The sequence below is a fragment of the Rousettus aegyptiacus genome, unplaced genomic scaffold (genome assembly GCF_014176215.1).
Source record: "Rousettus aegyptiacus isolate mRouAeg1 unplaced genomic scaffold, mRouAeg1.p scaffold_m13_p_5, whole genome shotgun sequence".
In the NCBI taxonomy this organism is placed as follows: domain Eukaryota; kingdom Metazoa; phylum Chordata; class Mammalia; order Chiroptera; family Pteropodidae; genus Rousettus; species Rousettus aegyptiacus.
Genome location: NW_023416308.1, coordinates 100,875,515 through 100,890,249, shown reverse-complemented (window position 1 = coordinate 100,890,249; position 14,735 = coordinate 100,875,515). Strand labels below are relative to the sequence as shown.

The 14,735-nt window shown below is 41.5% G+C and overlaps 1 protein-coding gene across 2 annotated transcripts in view; it reads left to right on the top strand.

Annotated features, from left to right (window-relative positions):
* The window catches only part of PAMR1 (peptidase domain containing associated with muscle regeneration 1), a 142,482-nt gene that overhangs the window by 122,149 nt on the left and 5,598 nt on the right, over positions 1–14,735 (top strand). For both annotated transcript variants that reach the window (XM_016123222.2, XM_016123221.2), the window contains 2 exons: positions 10,736–10,948; positions 12,717–12,783. In XM_016123222.2, coding sequence (XP_015978708.2) covers positions 10,736–10,948; positions 12,717–12,783 — 280 coding nt within the window. The remainder of the gene's footprint in view (positions 1–10,735; positions 10,949–12,716; positions 12,784–14,735) is intronic.

Sequence of the window (14,735 nt, the reverse complement as noted above, 5' to 3'; positions counted from 1 at the left end):
GCCGTTCGTTATTCTTTCTACTGCTCCTGGCTGCCTGTTATGGCCTTTTAAAAGTCTGGCAGAAAGCTGTTGGCCTAACCCCTTATCTGGAGTTTCTGTAAGCTAGATGATTATGACAAAGCTTTTTTAGGGTTCCAGGGCTTAAGAAGATTCTTTCATGGTTTTCTAAGTTTCCTCCATGAACTACTCTTTCCAAATCATTGCCAGACGACTAAGTATTTCCACCACTGCATCTGCAAATAGGCAAGAATGATCCGGCTTTAAAGGCGCAAGTAGACACTGCCAGCGTCATTGTCGTAAAGGAATCTTGGATCCCAGGAGAGACACCCACGTCGGGCATGATGGGTGGAAAGCCTTTGTAGCCAGGAGAGCCTAGCGAGGGGGCCCTTGGGAATGGTAAGTGGAGTAATGGCAGAAGGAACTCTGGAAGTCCAGAGCCTCCCTTTTTCTCATGGGCCTTTTCAGTAGTTGCTCAGAGCCCTCTTGGCTTTTGCTTTCGCAGATGAGGTCACTGAGGCAGGACTTAATGCAGGAAGCTGGTTTTATTTTGGTTCTGGGTTAAGAGGTCATCTGTTAGTGCTGGGATAGGCCGTAGGCCCACCCCGGGGAAGACGGAAGAGGATGCAAAGCCTAGAGCGAAGCAGAGTTAACTTCTGATGGAAAACATCCCTGCCACCGTGGACCCCAAGACTAACTTCAGCCCCTTGACAAAGACTGTAGAGCCCCCACTTTTCCTTAAAGGCCCCTGCCTTGTGGGGCATTTTCTCCCTGTCCCTTACCCTGCTTCCAAAGATGAAAGCTTCCTCTTTGCAAAACACGCGGCATTCTTGTTGGTGCCCAGGTATTATCAACAATAGCAGTTACTCTCTTTATTCTCACTATCAGCCAGGCTCTGTGCTTTATGTGACACTGTCTCATTTAATTGTTACAACATCTTTGTGGGGTAGATACTGTTACCCTCCCTGCTTTACAGATTCATCCAGCCAAACACATGTTTTTGAACATGTGTTAGGTACCAGGGGAAATAAGTTGGGGCTCTGCAGTATGCGTTTTTTTTCTTCTACTCGACAGAACCAGAAAACAGTTCCAATCTCAGCCTTTCTTGAGACCAAAGGAGAAGGTAATATACCATTTAGTGCCTGCTACGACCTTTTTCTAGTAAGGCCTTTGGTGGTGATGATGATGAGCATTAATACATGGGCAGTGAGAATTACTACTCTCTTAGGACTCAGATGCGCTCACCGGCTGAGGACTCTTCTGCAAGGTCATTCTCTTTATTCTCATGGTTAACCAGGGCAGAATTGGTCCTTTCAGGCCATTTTCTTGGTGAGCATTTCTTATATTTTGAGAAGTCGACCATAAATACCACAGGGGAATATTTTCCCCAGTGAGTTAGTGTTATTACCCACCCCTGACTACACCCCCAGGAGCAGACTCAGAAACCTTCTGAGACTTGGGAGCACCCCAAGAAAGCCAAAACCAAGCAGATCCACCAGGTGAGAACAGCGCAGTTTTCACCAGTTACGTAGGTTACGCAACTGCTCTACCTAGGGAGGGTGTGTCACGGCGATTTTGAACAAAAGTAAAATGACTAGGAGTTTCTGAACATTTCTCCAAGTTGACCTGTCTCTTAACCACAGGCCGTTTCAGCTGTCTAATTAAGTAGGCCATCCAAACACCGGAAGAGTGGTATCCGAAAGACACAGTGTACCCGGGGCCAAGGACAATACTGATTAAGATCAAATAGCTAATTGTAAGCCTCGGCCTCCAGATTGCTTTTGGATGAATAAACAGCAGTGTGTGCAATCCAAGCATAATTTCATACAGATACTGTCTCTTTCACACCAGCCATGGGCTGGACAACATTGGGCAGGGGCGGGGGCGGGAGTGAGGGGGTGGGCGGCACAGAATGCCATTGGTTGGAAAAGGATAAAAGGGGTTTTGGTGGGGGATGACATCATCAGTTAGTGTCATTTTTCCTGGTTAGGGAAGACCCTTGTGGGTGTAGAAAATATTTGGTTTGGTCCAGAGGCACCAAACTCAAATATAAGCTGAACAGGAAAAGATGAGGAACAGAGGGAGCTTATCCGGTGGTTTTCCCTGGGTGTTGGTCACGTGTTAAGTCAGGTTTCCAGAAAGAGCAGAACCCCAGTGAAAAAGTTAATGCCTTTTCCAAACAGAACTGAAATTCCGTCATGAATTGTTTCCTTGATTTTGGTGACGAGTGAGACCCGGGTGGATAGTAAGGGTATGCTAAGAATTGTGATTTACATGTCTTCAGCTCCCAGGGCCCAACACTCACTAGTAATGGCGTAATAAATTTTGTTGACTTTGGACCTATTTTCTTTGCTTCAATTCTTGGATAATCTTACAGATCTAACATGCAGCTCCTATTAAGAGAATAGTACCCTGACTTCATTTTGCCCCCTCTGGTGGCTAACTGGCTACCATAAATATTTTATTAATAGTGAATTTGAGAAAAGAACTGTATGCTTTTTCATCTGCGGTTTTATAAATGACATTAAACAGTTTCTGAGAGCCAGCAAGTGTAAATAATAGTAATGAAAACAAAATAATTTAGGAGCAGAGCAAAAATGAGCAAGGGAGAATACTAGATGGGATGAGTTAAATTTAGCTTTAACATTTGCATCGGATGAAGTAATCAACCTCAAATATTTCTGATGCTGAGTTTCCTGGCAGCAAAAGCAAAAAGAGAAATGTTTTAGATGATATGGCTCTAATTGTTTATCAAACAAAAGTGAACACATTAGGAGATGCAAATATTATCCATTCTATTATAACCCCTACTCCTTCCCTCCCCTTATCTAAAGATGGGTTCTGGGGAAGTGTTTCCCACTTCAGTTTTGTAAATAACAGAAATTTAATCTTATTTTATACCATATATTTTTAAAAACCATATCCTTCCACCTCCCCTGGGGGAAAGAAAAAAGTTAACTGGGTTTCATTATGCTCACACTGTGAGCATACATGCCAGGCCACTGGCTTCCAACCCCATGTTCTCGTAACTCTGCCTAAGAGCTTTCTCTAGTTCTCAGAGCCCAGTGGCTCTTACAGGCAGACTGGAGGTGCTGAGGAGTTAATGTTTATGCCATCGTTTTTTGAAAAACAGTTGATGGAAGTTGGCGGGTAATAACTCATATCACTAACCCCTTGGGTGGGGTAACTTCAAGGCAGGTTCTGTACTTTCTCCCAGTTTCCCAATGGCATTGAGCCTCAGTTGCCCCCAGTGGTAACTTTCCTGATACTCTGAACTTCCCTGTTTAACTCCCCACACTACTTCTGGTCATTCCTGGAGTTGCCACCTAAATTTACTACTTGCACTCAAATATCTCACAGCCTGCTTCTGGGGGAACCCAACCTTTCATAAAAGTATTTCTTTAAAGAGCTAACTTAATAGAGGGCTAGAGCTCTAAGTCAGCTAGGTCACCATTTTGTTTGTTTCTTAGGTAAGAATATTAGGTAAGCCTTTGATCAACGCCGAATAATATATATTTCATATATTTCAGGGTTGCATTGTCTGAAGGATACTTAAAATGTGATCATGTGTGTTATTGATTTTAAAAAGGTCCAGTGTCGGATCCAAGAATTAATATCTACACACACACACATGCAAACACATTCACTCTTCTCTGCCTAAGAGCCAGCTCAGCTTTTTATATGGTGGAGTGGCGGAAGTGAAACTCCAGCGTTTTAGAGAGAGCCTATAATGCTTTCCGAAGGACTCAGAATTTTCTGAAGGATTCGGTCACACTTTGTCATCTAGCGTTTTTTTTTTAACCATCTGGCATTTTTCAGGCGGGGGTTAGCAAGTTGCTGCTCCCATCACAGGAAAGCATTACTGGACCTTCGCTGATGGTCTCATCTTTTGTAATTGTGCCCTTGATCGACTGGTCACACCGCATTAACTTCGACATGTGCCCCGGTTAAATGGTAATCTCTGTGTCAACAGTACTGTCTGGTTTCACAGGGAGAACACAAATGTGATAAGACTGGGAGCTTGAATTCTAACAAATCTCCAGTGGCTATTTTTAGCGGGAACATCTAAATTAGACCTGGTTCCATTTCACCAAAGCTCTCACCTATAGATGAAGAGATTTTCTTTCAGAAAACACAGCAGGATAAGTGGTATCAACTCAATTCAATTGATTGTACCTGATGAAATCTTTGTTGCAGCTCAGACTACACTTAACTGTTGGGATTGGCTAGTATTTGCTGAGACTCCCCCAACCCCCATTCAACTTATTTACCCATGATTAATTTTACTTTATTCCTTGCTTAGGGTCCTGTGGTCTGGTAGAATCTTAGAAGCACAATTAAGGAAGGCACTAATCACTTAGGATAAATTGATGCTAATGAAAAAATGCATATACGTATATGTGTGTATATACATACATATACACATATACATAATACATATTAATGTATGTATATCTACTCCCTTGAAGACCTGGGGAATAAGTCATTGGAAGGAAGAAGACCCCAAACATATTTTTATAAGTTCTTAAGTGAAGCTGAAGAGAGCCTTGAGATGTCTCAAGCCTTAACTGACACGATTTCTATTTCTGGGTTCCAATTAAAAAGTGTCCATGTTAAAGTTACAGAGAAACGTCTGCCAGTGCCTTATTCTGCTGGACGCAGAGGAGGCACACAGCGCTTCACAGTCTGTTTCTACAGAATGACGTGCTGGTTTTTTAAGAGGCAAAGCAGTGACTGGATTCTTTGGTTCCTGGGGGCTTTTTTTAGATCACGTCTCCAGATTTAAACTTACAGCTTTGAGACTGAAGCAAAAGGAAAAGACAGATATTCATGGGAGTTCAATGTATCATGTTACCATTCTAGTTTCATTCAGCAGAAACGGATATTGTGTGAACAAGAATACACTGGCAGACAGTGCTGTGAGGGAAGAAGAGGTCTGTTTTCTTGCCACAGTGGGATCTGCCCCCTAAGTTTTGTGATTTTTAGGGCTATGGAGAGATGAGTCCACTCCCTAGGTTAGGAATGAAGAGTATGGGCTTCCTTCTGTCAATTCAATATGATTAATATGACTAGAGGGCACCGAAAAAGTGATATTTGTGTGCACTGAAGAAGAGCCACTTTTCCTGAAAACGTCTCCACTTTTTCTTGATGTCTTCATCATGTTCTTTTCTTATAGACCTTCTAGACCTAGTCACCTCAGCTATCTTGTATTGAATATGAATCCTAGTGTACCGATCAGAGAGGGCAAAAGATATAACTTTATTTGCTTTAAATCAACTTAAATCTAACTCTTAAGACTCATAATTCAGACTCATGAAGAATTCAGTTTCAGGCGTCGTTGGGGCCTCCTCTGTGCTCCAGGGTTGTAGAAAGGCTTTACGCAGTGCCAGACCATCAGGGAGAATCCTGAGATGCTAGATGCTAGGTCCACTCCGTTTGGCTTGGAGAAGCCCATTGTTTCAGAGTACCCGATTCCATCAAGTAAAACTGCTCTGCTGGCCTGGGGCCTCTGATGAGATTCAGCCTCTCTGGTTGCCCACCATTTATCTTCCCCAAGATCTCCCAGCATGCTGATCACATGCAGGGCTCAATGCCCAGGTCTGAGACAAGCACCTCTCTGAGGTCTTGTCACCTCCCAGGAGTACTGCCACATGGAGGCATAAGCAGCTCTAATGTGCAGGGCTAAGAAAGCAGCAGAGCTGTCTCAGGTTAGTTTCTTCTCAAAACAGACCCTGAGCTGAGCATTTGGGTCCAAATGATTATTAAAGGAAGCACTCCCAGGATCAACCAGGAAGGGAATTAGGGACACAAGATAGGAAAGAGGAAGAAATCATGCAAAAGTGATTTCAACTGAACTCCCAGCCTCAGCCTGCTCCCGTGGGGTGCTGGGGCATGTAAATACCATCCGGAGGAAGAGGAATTGCACTTTTGTACTTCCACACCCATCCATCATTTGCTACAGGCGGTAACTCTGGGGTGCGCATGAGGGGACAAAAATGCAGGCATTTTCAGCTCTTCATATGAGCAATATGGTGCCCATGCCTGAGGGTGAGCCTCTAAAGGGGGCAGGCGCCAGCTCTGAGCAGTAAAACTCACATGTAGAAGTTGAACTTGTAAAAAGATATGAGGGGACCTGGGGGGGCGCCCATAGTGATCACTACAAAAGTTATGAAGCCATTGTTTATCCTTCTGGAAAATGGTGTTATAGTGAACTACCCTATACTGTTGGCCTGAGAAACACTGAAGACGAGGGTAGAAAAAGTCTTCTTTAAAATGTTTACATCAAACAATATCTCAGAAAAATGCATTCCTAAGTACTGTTCTTGTTCACAAAATAGCACATACGGGCTCCCTAAATTTAATGTGTTTGTGTTTCTGGGCTGAGTCTCAAAAGTAACAGGGCAATGTACTATTTATTAATAATCATGAGATATTTGACTTAGCAAAGCAGGAGGCTGATGCTCCTTTAGGCCAGAGATGCAGATGTTTTGATTTCTCATTTGACTTTGTATGAAAACAGCCATCCCACTGAGGAGAAATGAAACACAAAGCCCTTGAAATATCAAATAGAAAAGAATCAGGAATCTGTTCAATGGGGAGATACAAGCGTTTCTAAAAAGAGAACCTATAGTGGGGGAAAAATAGATCATTTTGAAATATAACCCTGGGGAGATGCTCTGATGAGATGCAGATGGTCTATGTACCCAATGGGTAGATATCTGAACTGGGAGAGAAAAGGATGGATGGAGGAAGTCTTAGAATTCTCTTCAAAGCATCAGAGGAGAGTGGACAGCTTTGGAAAGTACAGGAAATAAATGAGAGGGAAGAGAGAATAATGCCCCGTGGATGTTTGATACTGAAATAATTTTAACCGTCATTATGCAGGAGTCAAAGAGATGAAGGTGTAGACACCATGGTTGATACCCAGAAGTTCTAATCAACACACTGCACCCAGGCTTCCAGCCCATCATGGGTAGCGATTACCCAAAGGCCAGAAAATAGAGTGGAATAATGCCTATTGCTCAATAGGGCCAAAAATGGGCCGTTAAATTTCATTGTGACTTTTTCTTTAAGGTGTATGAATTTGGGAACTGATTTTTAAAGGCAATTGGGTGCTTTGTAAATAAAGGCAAGTAAGGGAAAAAGAGACTTTTTCCCCATCTACAGATGAGGAAAGCAAGGCTCGGAGAGATCAATTCCCAGGCCCTAGTTTATTAAGTGGAAGAATGAATAAATTTCACTCTTTATCCCTTCCATCAAACAACAAATATTTACCAAGCACCTACTGTGTGTTTGTTCTGGACACTGGGGGAACCAAGTGATTATTTGAACCTGTATTTATCTGATCCTGGAGGCCATTCTTTTCCCACCAGCTTCTAGTGACAAAGCTCATTTAAATTTAGTTCATGCAAATTTGGATTACTCTGTGATTATGCAAGCTGGTCAGGAGATTAGCATGGAGAAGAAAGAGCATAAAAACAAAACAAAAAAAAGTATGGAAGACTTAATGCTAGGTTTATAGGCTTAGTAGGGACAACCCAGGCCATTTTGCCTGATACCTAAAAAAATTATTCTTAATGTGATAAGCCAGATATGAGGACTATAATTATATTAATGTACGTTTTTCCAGTCTCTTCCTGCACACCCCCCATGGCTATTTAAATTTTTTTTCCTTAGTTTTCATTTTGAACAGTTTAATATATTATGTCTGTGTGTGGTTTTCTTCTTACTTACCTGGCTTTGGACTTTGTTAATCTGTAGGATGATGTCTTTCATTTGTTTTTGACATTTTTCAGATATTATCTTACACACGATTTTTGCTCTGTTCTCTCTCTTCTCTTTCTGCGATGCCATTTACTTGTATTTATTAACCTTCTCACTGTATCCTTAGTGTCCCATACATTGTCCACCTTTTTGTCCTTGTACATTATTCTGATTTTTTTAAAAGTTATCTTTCAGTTTATTAATACTATTAAGCTGTATCTGATTTGCTATTAAACTCGACTACTGAGTTTTTAATTTCTGTCATTGTAATTTTTCAGTTCTGGATTTCTCCATTGGTTATTATGTCAATATTTTCCGTTTTCTACTAAAGTTCTCAAATTTGTCTTTTATTTCCTGAATATATTCAGTATTATTATTTTTAAGTAGTGTCAAACAACTACATTGTCCGGATCCTTTATAAGTCTGTTTCTGTTGTCTGTCTTTCTCTTGAATTTTAGCCATAGTGTCTTGCCTTCCATTGGACCTGAACTCAGAAGCATGACTTGACTCTATCCATGAGCAATAATTGAAAACTAAATAATAGCTCTCCATTCTAAGATCTCATCAAGTTCAAGGTGCACCATTGATTTAATTATAGCTTTTTCTGGAGATTGGAGTAAAGAAATACTGCATGAAAAATACACATGTGACCTGATGTCAGACATAGCACATAATAAAAGAGAATGCATCTAAGAATTATAAAAATTTGGCAGAATTCCTCAGCCTTGAAGACTTGTTTGTCTATCCTGAGTCAGTTTCTCTTTAAGTCTTCTTTTAAAGTCTCCTTAGTGAGAGGGAAAAAAAAGTACCTGAATTGTTCCAAGGCTTTGTTACCTCCAAGGACTCGAGAACTCTCCAATGATCCTGGTGGTTAAACCCACATTAAATGCAATAGAAATGCCATGCATGAGGATCCCGCACACAGGAAGTCATGGGGTGGCCGCCTAGTGGACCGTGGAAGTACTTACTTCCCAGGAGAGAAAACTCCCCACTATCTGGTTTACAGTTGAAATGATTTCTTATCTTCTGCTGAGCTGATGTGGCTAGAGGATAGTTCATCTTCTTTCGGTATTTCAGGACTGGTTTTAAGCATTGCCTAATCGTTCTTGGCCATGAGCCTCTAGCAAGCAAAGCTCAAAATGGATGAAGCAGTACACTTGAATTACACAAATCATAGCCCTCTGATAGGCTAACTGGCCACAGATTCAAGTGCCTGCCAGAGCCAGGCAGCTAGTGGGGGCTGCGGCCAAGTGAAGAACACAGCCCCTTCTAAACAGAGAGAGCTACTTCTCAGTGCCAGTTGATTGTTGCCATGTGGAAATACAGGCCTAGTGTTCCCAGATCTGAATTTTGTCAGAAGCTGGTAATACCGATTTTTAAGAGAAATCTTTTGATTTTTTATGTTGGCAACTAATACCATTTTCTAAAACTTGCAGGTATAACACACCATTCTTTTGAGATGATTGCAGTCTGTGGGCTCCTGTCGGTTGCTTCTGGGCTACATGTGCAGCACTGAGTGAGTCTGTACCACAAGAAGGCAGCCCCATCACTGGAGCAATACGGAATGCTTTCTCTGCTTCTTCCTCCCACATCATGGAGGCATTCCTGGAGATAGAAGCACTGGGCCTTTCCGAGTCCACATGAAACTTCAAGAAGTGCATTACCCTCCCTCTCCCATATCAGTGTTTTTGAACAACTCACTCAGCGAGGTCCCTTTCTTACTTGTCAGATGGGGTTTTGGAGTTACCCGCCAGGGAAATTACTCATATCACATAGCCCAGAAGCACACAGAGTGTCATTGAGATCATCTGCCACCTAGGCTATGGGCATTCTTACAGACCTGTAGCTTAGCTAATATCAGCAACCTTGCCAAAATGCATATAGGAAAATGATTAATATTTAGTTCTCGAATATTTTTAAAGTATTATCTAAATGGAGATTCTTTTCTTGCCTGGAGGCGAGTTGCCTGAAAGGTAATTGAGACAGTTATTGGAAAGAAAAGCGTGTCAAATGCCTAATTGTATTGCATGGGGACTGTTTTTTAGGGATAGGCCTGTTTCTTAGACAAAATGATTAAAAAGAGACTAGGAAGGCTGATAGAGTGATTGGTACCCAAATTCAGTAATTAAAGGTTTAATTCTTCAGGGGACTTTGTATCTTTAGCAAGTAATATTCAGTATTATGCCATAATCCACTTGAGAAAAATATTTGATCTATCTGATAGAATATTTTCAGGATATACTTAATATTCTATTCAGTGCTCGGAATAGCTGGTGATGCTATTTCTATTTAAAGTAGCTGTCTAACATGAATTAGATAATAGAAGTACCTTTGTAATGAATATTGTTGAGTGCTTGGATGGAAAATTATATTTGGACATCAAGGGAAATTTCTTTTATCTAAATTTATATCGTCCTCTAGTATTCTTAACTATAACTTTCAACACATATATTCCTGAAGATGATATATAAATTCTAAATAAATTCATTTCATATATGCACTTTTGTTTCTAATCAGTTCTACTTTCTGGGTACAACACAAATAGAAAGTAGATTAGTTTAATTGCCTGAGCTTTAGTGAACAAAGGAGATAATACAACAACACTGAAAAACAATAACCCTTGTATATGGATCATAAAATCTAGGTAAAATGTTTATTTTGTCCAGGCCTACTGAGCTCCCACACTTTGAGAAAGAAATGAACATGATCATACGAGAGCCAAGTGTGGTGTCAAATTTATTTACATAGAGAATGGGATACTTTTAAATTTAAGAATTAATCATTACAACAAGGGAAAGATGTGTCTAATACATGCATGTTCTATTACGAGTTTTCTCTTGGTAATTTCGTTGAGTGCCATGATTAGCAGGCTGCGTATCACTGCATTTTTTAATTCAATGACACATGTAAAGATTCAATTCCGAAATGGAATGCTTCAGACATTTAAAAGCTCTTCTTTTATTCTCTCTTTTAGTTGTTGAAGAAAGAAACTGCTCAGACCCTGGGGGCCCAGTCAATGGGTACAAGAAGATAACGGGAGGCCCTGGGCTCATCAATGGGCGCTATGCAAAAATTGGCACGATCGTGTCCTTCTTTTGTAACAGCTCGTATGTTCTCAGCGGCAATGACAAGAGAACTTGCCAGCAGAATGGAGAGTGGTCAGGAAAACAGCCCATATGCATAAAAGGTAACTTGCAAAGATTTCTGACATCTGTAGAAATAGTTGGGATTGCTGGACTTTTCGGTACCTCCCATACATGTTTCTGAGCCCGTAGAAAATGCCTTTCTCTCTTACTAAGTTCTTACTGGATCTATATATTAATCTGAGATTGGCAACCGTCTGTAAAAACATTTGCCTCTGTTTTGGATCACCAAAGGACCTGCTTATCCTAATCACAACATCTTGAGGTGATCGAGAAGAGTGATACGGTTATCAGAGCAGTTTAGGAAAGATGACAGTACTGCATTTTATGTGTACAAATCCAAGGGAAGAATTGCAGTAATCCATATGCATTTCTATAACTATATTTATCTACTCTCTATAAAATATTAAGTTAATGTAAAAAATGAAAGGACAAAATAGACACATCAGGCCAGCTTCTATGGAGGGAAGTTTGAGATGTTAAAATGTGAAGATGTTAAGAACATCATTAAAAGACAGTAAATCCTTGAACATTCAAGACAGAGTTCTAGGAACACATGAATAGTATATGTTCAGAGAAAGGAGTGATCAATATCGCCTGAAGTAGGGAGACTTACATGAAGCAAGTAGGATTGGCGCCAGTCAGGGAGGCTGGGAAGGATTTGTAGAGATGAAGAGAAGTTGAGATGATATTCCAGTCTGGAGACAAAGGAGAAATGAAAGAATCATGTAAACACAAAATGAGGCAATCTGGGAGCTAAATTTAAAAAGGTGGTTTGGGACCAGAAAAAAATGGAACACTACACGGAGAAGTTTGGCCCTTACTCCTTGGCGGTTGAGGATGCTAGTTTCTTACTAAATTAATTGACTTAGTTGCTCCAGGTCAATAGCCCCCTCTCTTTGAGGGGCAGGTCACAATGATCTGGCTGTTTCCAGGGGAAAAAAGCATGTCCTTGGCCTAGATTATCCAGATAATTGCCTCAATCCTCCACTTTCCCTTCTGGGTGTTTGTCAATAAAGCCAAATCATGGGAAAGGAATGAAAGAGAATGGTTTGTGAAAGGAATAAATCACTTTAGACTTTAGCCAGAAGCGACCTTCATCCTCACCAACACAGACTCTGATTCTTGATTTCATTAAGTATGGAAATGGTGTTACATACGTCCTTGGAAATTTTTGTCAACTCTTCTCTTACAAGTTAATACAACCAAGGTTCCCCTGCTAATTAGACGAATGTTGGCTGCTTGATTGAGAAAGTGAGATGGGTAGGATTCCTTTTCACTTGTGAAGAAAGAAAGACTTCAACAAAATTAAACTGGGCTTTGAGTTGCCCTCAAATGATTGTTAGGAGCCTTAATTGCAGAGAAGGGACATGGAGGAATCAGTAACCCAAGACTTATTATCCATGCTTAACACTGCTGTTTGCTTTTAAATGAGAACCTGATAATTCCCTGTGTTGGGCTAGATTTTAGAACCTTCACTTTGACTTTTGTTCCATTTTGATCGTGGGCTAAATACTATTTATGTGAACAGATAATCCTAGTCTTTAACTGCCATGGTTCCAAATCACCCATGGGAAGCATCTTTTCAAGAGGTGTTTCACTTGGGTTCTTCAGAGGGGTGTCAATTTTAATGAAAGGCAGCATGTTCTTTTGCTAAGGGAGCTGTGCAAGCTTGGCTGGCATGTCCCACCTCTGAGAGCCTATGGTATGTGCACCCAGTGTCCAGGAAGGGCGGTCAGGTATGAATCTGAACTAAATAATGAGAACAGTTAATATGGAAAAGACCCTGCAGCACTGTCTCTATTTTCCTAGCCTGCCGAGAACCAAAGATCTCAGACCTGGTGAGACGGAGAGTTCTTCCAATGCAAGTTCAGTCAAGGTGAGGTCGAACCACCAGAACTCTGCTTTAAAGGCAAATGAATGTTCTCCTCTCGCCCCCTCTCCCCACTTGTGTATGGCTAAAGACAGTCTGGGGTTTCTTGGGGACACTCAGTGCTGACTGGCCATGAAAGAATAGGGCTTGTTATGGTGGCTTGTTAGCCATCTGCCTTCAGCCAAGAGGTAGCAACCGTTGGAAGATATACAGATTTAACTGGATCATGGGAAAGAAGGCGGCTGGTGGGAAGCGAGACCTTAAGATGATCTTTGAAGAACTGGATTTTAATACTTTAGTCTTCTTGAAATTTCTATTGAAATTTTATTATGGCAGCTTCTAGGGAGATGACATTGCTGCCACATGCAGCCAGCTATGGAGAGCTCATCCTGGTAGTAACCAACCAGGTGAGGCAGGCTGGTGGAGCCCAGGAACTAAAAATAAATGACCAGCCCTGATGAGGGCCGTGACCCCTCGGGTAAAAGCACCCAGCCTTTCTCCTGGAAAGACAGAGAGAGGGCCACCTGGTGGGGAGAGAATAGGCCCGTTCCTACTCCTCCTCCCCTTATTTTGCACGAAAACCTGTTCTCATCTTCTCTCCTACCATTCTCCTCCTCACTCTCTCCACCCCAGCCAACTGGGATAGAGGAGCCACCTTTTCCCCTATCCCTCCGGGCACAATCCTGCTTCAGAACCTACACACTTGTGGCTTTTTCTGTCTGGGACCTGCTTTCGCTGGGTTTCCACCAGCCTTAATAACTCACTGCCTTCAGTTCTCTGCTCGGTTTTTCCCTGGCGGAAGGACTTTCCCCAACTGTCCTTTAAAAAATTGCAACCCCGCCTCTGCCGTGACTGCCGAGCTGGCTGCTTTACTCAGCCTGTGCTCTACTTTCATCTTAGCTTCCGTCTCCACCTGTGTCTTACATATAGTTTTTGGTTTATTTCTTCCATTTTTGTCTCCCCTTTACTCCACCAAAAAAATATAAAAGTTACATGTGCAGAAACATCTGTTCGTTCATGCCAAATGAAGTTCTAGCGCTAGAACAGTGCCTGCCCCAGAGTCAGCACCTTATAGATTTTTATTGAATGAATGAATTGGGTTGACAAACGAGGGTTCAAGACCAGGTCTACCTCTCGTTAGTGCTGGATATTCTTGGGCAGGTTTCTAAACTTGCTGAGCTTTTTATTTCCTCATTTCGAAAATAAGGAAGATCATAACAACATCTGTCTCTGGGGATTGTTATAAGGATTAAATGTAATACTAACTTTAATTGAGTGTTTGCTTTGTGCCTGTTCTTCTGAGTGCTTTACATGCATTAGCTCATTTAATCCTTACTGCAACCTCTAATGTAGTCTTAATATTACCATTTAGTATAGATTTTATTACAGTTTTTATCACAGATGGGTAAATGGAGGTTCAGAGAAGTTAAGTAACTGGTCCAAGGTCACATTGCTGGAAGAAATGGCAAAGGTAGGATGCAAATCCAGGGTCTTCAGGATCTTGAGCCTTTAGGGTGTGCTCCCTTATGCACTAAGCTTTAATGAAGTCTTATGTAAAGGCCATAGCAAAACACCTTGCTCAAATGAACACCTGTAAGTAGTAGCTATTGTTTTTACAAATAGTAATGGTGAATCTCAGTAACTAGAATTGGCCTCAGCCAAGTGACCTGAAATTTCCTTAAATCAGGATATCCATCAATCTCTCTCACCTTTCTTCTTGCTATCTCAGGGCATTTCTGTCTCTCCCGTTTTGGGCAAGGTATTTCCTAGGGAACAGCGGCAATGGAATCCAGATTCTGCCCCCTATTTCCAATCTTTGTGATTCATCTAGGGCTGGATTCCCACGAAGTGGGATAAACCCGATACACCTGTTCTTCACAAGGAGCCATCTTGTAGAGTAGATCCCGGGCTATTAAGCCCACCAGGCTTTACATTTTTAAAGCAATTGCAATGGGAGG